Source organism: Columba livia, chromosome 1 (assembly GCF_036013475.1).
Source record: "Columba livia isolate bColLiv1 breed racing homer chromosome 1, bColLiv1.pat.W.v2, whole genome shotgun sequence".
In the NCBI taxonomy this organism is placed as follows: domain Eukaryota; kingdom Metazoa; phylum Chordata; class Aves; order Columbiformes; family Columbidae; genus Columba; species Columba livia.
Window position 1 is genome coordinate 68,926,067 of NC_088602.1, and position 7,928 is coordinate 68,933,994.

The following is a 7,928-nucleotide window of genomic DNA, read 5'->3' on the forward strand; positions in this document are numbered from 1 at the left end:
AATTTCAGCCTTTCATTCTTCACAGTTGCTTCTAGTCCTTTCAAAACGTCTCTTTTAAAGAAAATGCACCTGTTCTTTCTGTGAAAATATATCTTAATATTACTTGGTTCGAGAGTTATTTGAGTCATGAAAGAGTACCTATATGCATGTGGTAGGTAGGTTTTTTTACCTTTGAAGGGGTGGAACTAATTTGTAGAATTTTAAATAAGTAAATTACAAGGTATCACAATTCCCTAAGAAACAGTAATGTAAAATTCCTGACTGGAGGTCACTGACTTTTATCTAGGCTTGTTTAGCAGTGAATAAAGCTAGTTAAAACTTGGCTGGTGCTGTTGGTCTCTGCTGCTGAAATTTTGTGTATGTGCTGTCAGTGAGCCATCAAAGGAGTTACGAAGGTTTTGAGGTGCTCAAGGGAATAGCTTGGTCAACAAAGGTATGTTATAAAAGACTGTAAAAGAAGGAGGAGTAAAAGGACTAGTGTGTTGGAATAACAATCTGCAAGGTAAAGACTGCCTGTCTATCTGTAGCCTACCATCCTCTTCTAGTAGCCTTGTATGCCAAGAAAAATAACTAATTTTCTCAGGGTTTTCTATTGTACCGCTGCCTGTACTATGTAAACTTGGCTTGATGGTATTTAACATAACACACCTTTGTTTGACATGAGATGATCTTGCCTGTCTGTGCACCAGGGCTGTGAATTTGCTACATATAGTCAGGCCAGTTGAGGTCCTTCTGAGGTTTTGCAGGTAGTGTATCTCACAAAGACATGGGCAAAACCTGGATATCGTAAACCCAGCTTTTTCTTACAAGCACCTTGCAAACAGCCAGCGCTGCACTTGTGCTTTTATGTTTTCTTTACCTTGCATAAGCTAGTTTGCACACCCAGAAGGAAACAGTCACAAATTGGCAAAGGAATGTGTCTTTCAGCAAAACTGTTGTATCAAGGAGTATGTCTTTAAAAACTTCAATATTAGTTTCAACTTTGATAGATGGATAGGAACAGAAAAGATGCATACATGTAGGTATGGGCATGTGTCTTAAATACCTATGAAAGCTTCACTCCAAGAAAGCACTAAATATGCAACTATGTAAGTGCATTAGAAGTACTTGCTCTTATCAGAATTTAACAGAGAAAACATGCAAAGAATAGCTTAGGACAGGCAGGGATGTATTGGTTGTGTTGAGCGGAGGATAACTCATATCTTACCAGCAGAGAACCTTTTACCTTGAGCTTCCTAGTTCAGGCATATTGGGAAATGATAGAAAATTGTTGCTGTATAAACATTGGTCTCTTCTGCCCTGAGCTGCCAGTGTACTAGCATCTGCTGATGAAGACTGCTGCTGCAGTTGACCAAACTTTCCCCTCTTTGGGTAGTTTCAGCAGGCAGGACTGATATTTGAGGCAGAATACTTTACATCTAAATACCTAAGTGGTATTTGGAGGTTCAGGATGGAGAAACGCAGCTGTGGGACTGTGGGGGAACCAACTCCGCTACTGCTTGTACTGAACCTCTGCGCTGGATGAATGCAAGGTTTCAGTTTCTGAGGCAGTCTAATCTGACATCTGTTGTCCATGTGGAAGTCACCTAGAGTACCAAAAAAATTAATTAGAAAACTGAGAAGCTGAGTGGTGTGGATTATTCACTGCTGTTCTGGAACGGAGAAGGCTGTAGAGGCTTTCACTTTAAGCTTGTTTTGTAGCACCCTGTTCTTGTTGCAGGTTGGTAGCTGTTGTGTAAAGGCTTACTCCTAGGGTCCAAGGGGTCCACATGAGAGATTTCTTAAGGTCATAAAAAGAAATGGATGTTAAATGCATCAGAATTTAGTGACACTATTTTTCTTGTCAGCTTATGTGCTTGCAAAAATCAATATCTGGAGGCTTTCTGTTGTTAATTTTAGTGTTTTTTAATCTGTGAGTATTGTATGATTGGAATTTTTGTTTCATCACAGCGTAGTCATTAAAAAAACTTCATGGATCCTGACAGCAAAGTGCTTTTGTGTTGAAGCAGTTCCAAAAGCAGCCCACAGCTTTTATTTTTTGGTGGTGGTAGAAACTCAGCCAAAAAGCTGGTCCCTTCTTTGGAGTTAATCCTCAGTCTTCCTCCATTTGTATGTGTGGGCAGAGAGAAAGAGAATGGGGACACTGAGGTGAGGAGTTATAGGCTTAGATGTAATTGCTGATGAAATTTGCATAATGCGCTTTTCTGAGAGTTTTGAATCCATTTGATTTTTGGACCTTGATGTCACATACTCTAAAGAATTGTAACAGTTTTCAGCTTTGCAGTCAGAATCTCTCATCATTTAACAGTTTTAAACATAGTAACTGTAAATGCTAAAAATACAGAAAAGAGAAAGATAAAACAAAAAGCTGTCAGCCGAATGCACACATACTTGCTTGTGCTCACTTTTTTTTTTCCCCCTGGAAGATTCACTTGCTCTCTCTTTTTTATTTTTTTTCTAGGAGCATTTTCTTCCATAGAAGAGATACCAGAAAATATTGTACATGATCATGAGAAGAATGGCCTTCCACGCTTGTCTTCCTTCAGTGACTCTGAAATTAAAAAACGGTAAGAGATTTCTTCCCAGTGGTGTGGGAGGCATTTGGAGCCAGTTGTGTTAGGGACAATCAAGAGTACAGTTGAAGTCTACATCTGGAACTGAGGACAATGGGGTTTCTACTCCAGCAAGTGTATTCTGGCACTGTTCTGCAATACTCACAGATGTTGCTGTGACTACCTCCCTACTGGCTTCAGTGGAGAACACCAGTGTAATTGCTGATACAGTTAGGTGAGCCAACCAACTCCCTCTGGATATAGGGTTTCTGTAGTTCAGTGCATACCTGGTTCTTACATAGCTGACCTTCAGAAGAGAAGCTTTAGTTGGAAGGTACACCCTGGTGCCTTGCCTACATGAAAGATAGCCATTGCAGGCAGATTTGGTTTTTGGGATTGAACTGGATAGGTTTAAAACATGAGTGCTTCCTAGCCTGAGAGTGTTGTCCTTTCAGCTGAACCACTTTATCATCCTGTTTGGGTACTTCTGGCTCTTCCTAGAGCAGAAAACATACTTCTCTGCAGTAGAGCCCTCTAAATTCCTTTGGCTAGAAAATTTTCCTGTGTCTGCTCTCATATCTGCTAGCGCCTATGCCATACATAATTCCTGTAAGGGGTGGCAACATGGAGAGAAAAGGGCATAAGATGACAGCGGACACTTGTAAGCTTGTGCTTGTATGGTTTTTGTGTGTACTCAACCCTTGGGAAGAGTCAGCCCTTATACATGGGGTATCAGCTATCAGCAGAGCTCAGCCCAAGGTTTGTTGCATTCAGCAGTACAAATTAATCACAGCTGTGCCTGTGGAAATGGGGTCACTTGATTGTGTGCAGGAGAAAATGCTGCCACCCCATTCTTGAGACTGTGGATCCATTCTCCCTCACCGTGAACAGCCCTGCATAGAAAGTAGTTGTTCACATGGGGGATGAGCTGTAGCTGGGGTATTAGAAGTTGAATGCCATTATGATTTGGGTTGTTGCGGTCTGCCCAGCACAGAAGTTGTGCTGGAGATGCACAACTCTTGTGCTCCAGCACAGCTCTTACTAGGAATATGTCAGGAGAAGCTGAAGACTGATGCAAGTGCCTGTTGAGGCTGGAAAGAGTCCATTCCCTTATTTCAGCAAGGACTGGGCTATAAATCTTTCTCAGCTGTTTACTGAAATAAACTTGGGTTTCAGTTTACTCCTCCTGTAGATAACCTCTGACTACAGAATATTATGATTCAGTGGTATCACAAAAAATTGTGAAATTTGTTGAAAACTGTGGTCTCATAAAAATAGTGTTCTCAACCATTATCGAAAGCATGACAAAACATCAAATAAAATACCAGATTTTTTTTTTTCTTTAAGCAGTGATTTGTCTTAACTACTTGCCAATGAAAAACACAGCCCTCTGTAGGCATTTAGCTGCACCAAGCCACTTTTTCCATACCTTTGTGTATTTTGCTTCTTGAGCTTGATCCCGTGGCATTAAACATATCTTTGACTTGGAGCTTTCAGCACCTTTTGTCTCCTGTTTATATGGATTGAGATAAACTGAGCTCTTCCATTTTGAATAAAATGCAAAAAATAGGATGAACTATTTCCACTTTGTACTGTATACAAAGCTGTTAGTAAAAAGACAGAAATTGTTTCTAGTCCTATCGATTATAATATACATAGACTAAACAAGTGGTGTAAGATTCATGTTGCTGTGTCTGTAGTCAGAGTTCATGTACATTTTGTAAGTCTTTGCTAAACGCTCTTTAAACACTGTGCTTAGCACTTTAATAATTTTTTTCTTTTTTTTTCTTCCTCTGTTTAGACTGAATTTATATTTCAAGTTTTTTATTGTTAGAGATCCATTTGAAAGACTTATTTCTGCATTTAAAGACAAGTTTGTGCACAATCCCCGTTTTGAACCGTGGTACCGGCATGAAATTGCTCCTGGCATCATTCGTAAATACAGAAAGAACCGCACAGAGACCAAAGGGCTGCAGTTTGAGGATTTTGTGCGCTATCTGGGTGACCCTAACCACCGATGGCTGGATGTTCAGTTTGGTGACCACATCATTCATTGGGTCACATACGTGGAACTTTGCGCCCCATGTGAAATCACGTACAGCGTGATCGGACACCATGAAACCCTGGAGGACGATGCTCCATATATCTTGAAAGCAGCCGGCATAGACCATCTGGTATCATACCCCACAATTCCACCAGGCATAACGGTGTACAACAAAACAAAAGTAGAACGGTATTTTTCGGGAATTAGCAAGAGAGACATAAGACGCCTTTATGCGCGGTTTGAAGGTGATTTTAAACTCTTTGGCTATCGGGAGCCAGATTTCTTGCTTAACTGACACTTAGGATAAGCTCTGAAGAAGCGTCTCATGGATTAATCTAAACCTGCGTGAATACCAGCTGCAACACTGACAGAGCTGAGAATGACCACTTGTTTTCTAGCTTTTTGATGTTGCTCCACTTTTCAGTGAAATATTTGTCATATGAGCAAGCAGGGGCTTATAGTTGTTGTTTACTGACCATGTTTTCAATATGTGACATTGCAATCTGTTAGGAATGAAGTCCTTGTCATCTGAAATACAGGTTTTCACTTCTCCCCTCTTCCATCCAGGAAAAAAGAGGAAAAAGGGAATGGGCTACGATCTTCCCCTCCCTCTTCCAGACAGAATGCCATTTTAAAAATGTTGTGAAGTATTTATAAAGATGGCAACTTCACTGTAGGTTAACTCTAGTATGTGGGTGAACTTGATGATTCACGCCCATGAGAAAAGCATGTAGTCTCCCCTGAGCTTTGAAAATGAGAGGCCAGAACAAGACTAAAAATTGATTAAATGCTTGACGAGTAAAATCATCTAGTTTCTGTTGTGTGGCTGCCATAATAACAGTAATGCTGATCTAATCCCATTTTTATTTGTCACAAAGTGAACCTAATCAGACAGAGGCTTTAGAGGTATTAAAAAAGGGACAGGTTCCAGAGCTTCGGTTGTCTTTGTATTTTTGTCAAGTGTTTACTTACTACTGGTCTGTTGAGCCTCATAATTCTGTTGTTCATTTCAAAATATTATTTCACTCCTGGCTATATAAGTTATCTGATAACACCAGATGCAAATGGAACATAAAAGAAATATGAAACGGCTAGGGAAACTTCAAGGAGAATAAATTTAAAGTATTAATTGTATTTGCAGGAGCACATGTAAAAGTCACAAGATGCTCTCTAAATATCACACAATTTAACTTGTGTTGTCTTCTAACAGTTAAGATTAATAAAGAAGCCACAAAAGCGGGATGTCATATAAAAGAGCTGCTAGAGTTACTGGGTTTAATGATCTACCTATTTTCTTATATCCAGCCTCGCTCAATATTCAGTACTTCAGAGAACAGAAAATTTACGCCCCTCTGAAAAGTCATCTCCCTGCTGCTAAAGGAGACAGGATGAATCCCTGAATTCTCTGGTGATTCACCGCCATAGTGTCCCAGCTCAAAAATGCCCGACATTTGTGTTACCAGCGGGGTGAATTAGCAACTTGCAAGGAGTTTAAAAGTCACTTTAATTTGTGTACCCATTTTACACATTAAAAAAAAAAAAAGAAGAACAGAACTGAATGGATGTGGGCATTATGTTTGCCTGTGCTTGCAGGTTCATAAGGTCTCATAAAGAGCAATCCCTTGTTTTGAGTTCACCAGCAATAAAAATCAGCGCACTGCCACCTCATCCCACTGGCAATGGGAAAGGGAGACCACATATCTGAAATACAGGAATTGCTCTGTCACAGTCATCGTGTGAACTGTGTTTTTTTAAATCTTAGTCCTGAAAGATTAATTTTCAAGGCAGCATAATGTTGCTGGCTAGAAATGCTGATGATGGCCCAGTGCTATGTAATCTGCTCTAAAATCCAGCCACAGTATGCTTTTGATAGCTTCCTGGATCAACACAAGGAAGCATCTTGCACTTGTGAAAAAGAAAAGCTGTGCCAAGATGACATGTGCTGCTGCCCACAAATTGGAAGCCCTGTTGTACCTGGAAATGATTTCAGAAAGATCTCAACAGACTAATTGAAATAAGGGACAATCATTAATTGGGCATCATTATCAAGAGAATAGTCCAAGGTGGCAAAACTGGAAGGTGGGGTTTTTTTCTTTCTTTTTTTTTTTTCTTTTTTTAAAGCAAACAATTACAGTGCCCTAACTTGTTAGTTCTTCGCCAATCATAAAAAGATGTTAACAGCTCCAGGTTTTTCTGAGCTTTTCTTAATATGGGAGCTTAGCAAAATGTACTGTTAAATGCATTTTGGAGCTGTTGAGCTGGTTGATTACCTCTCTGCTGATTTGAAATGTAACAGTAAATAATGTATAGTAAATTCAGGCCTTTAAGTTTAATTCTAATAAAGTTAAAGTAGAATTGTTTTCTTCTGAAAGCATAAGCTACTGATCACACAAAACACCAACGTATGTTTTTATTTTTCTTGGTAAATGACTTACTGTATTGATTTCTTAAAAGTTGCCAGGTGGAAAATGCTACATAAATATTAAGTAATAATATTCTTTTCTAATAGCTTTCCCTGCTTTGAGTTCTCTCAGGCATCTGACAGCACATGTGCACAGAACTATGGATTGGGTAGAGGTGTGTACTGCTCTCCTTGCTCCCACGCTTTTCATGCTGGGACTGGAACACTTGTTACCGTTTTTCCAATTCAAACACAAAGTTGCTCTTTTCAATGCTACCCTCTTGAGCTATGTTTTCTTTCTAGGAGTGCGGTTTTTCTCCTCACATGGCTGAAGTAATGATGGCACAGTTTTGGCATGGTGCTTGCAGAAACTTGGAGAACATGAAAGCCCTTGGTGAGGTATGATGTGGGTCTCCTTATCTCAGTCTGAGGCAGATAGCGTGGCCAGAGCACACTGTGTCAGGGTGGAGACTTTTGCTCTGCTAATTATGATGAATTAAATGCTTGTGTTTTTTTTAGCTTAATTGTACTCTATACAAGCTATTTACAGATCTAGTCCCAGTGGTGTGCATTAGCGTAATTTGGCTGTTGGGATGTCATTTGCTTTCAAACTGCAGGTACTATTTATGTCATATTTTGGGTACTGCTGATTGTTCTCTTTTTTATCGTTATAGCTTCAGAAAACAAAATCACATCCTTTATGTGTATCTGTTTCTTTTTTTGTTTTTCCTCAGCAGCTTTTGAAACCTTTGGCCCATTTTAACCACATTTTAGAGAGGAAAGTTGACTTTTTAGGGATAGTGAGTTGCAGTAGTCTTTCTGAAAACAGGAGAGGAGAGAACCGTTATTTGTACATCAGAGAGTATGTTAGCTTTAGGAACGTACACACAGGAAACCCAGCTTTACTGCTTCTGCTCATTGTGGAGCTCCT

At 39.7% G+C, this 7,928-nt stretch overlaps 1 protein-coding gene across 6 annotated transcripts in view; it reads left to right on the forward strand.

Moving 5' to 3' along the window:
* The window catches only part of CHST10 (carbohydrate sulfotransferase 10), a 19,789-nt gene extending 12,798 nt beyond the window's left edge, over nucleotides 1-6,991 (forward strand). For all 6 annotated transcript variants that reach the window (XM_065061236.1, XM_065061250.1, XM_065061244.1 and 3 more), the window contains 2 exons: nucleotides 2,462-2,567; nucleotides 4,354-6,991. In XM_065061236.1, coding sequence (XP_064917308.1) covers nucleotides 2,462-2,567; nucleotides 4,354-4,891 — 644 coding nt within the window. In that variant the 3' untranslated portion in view covers nucleotides 4,892-6,991. The remainder of the gene's footprint in view (nucleotides 1-2,461; nucleotides 2,568-4,353) is intronic.
* Nucleotides 6,992-7,928: the final 937 nt, after the last annotated feature.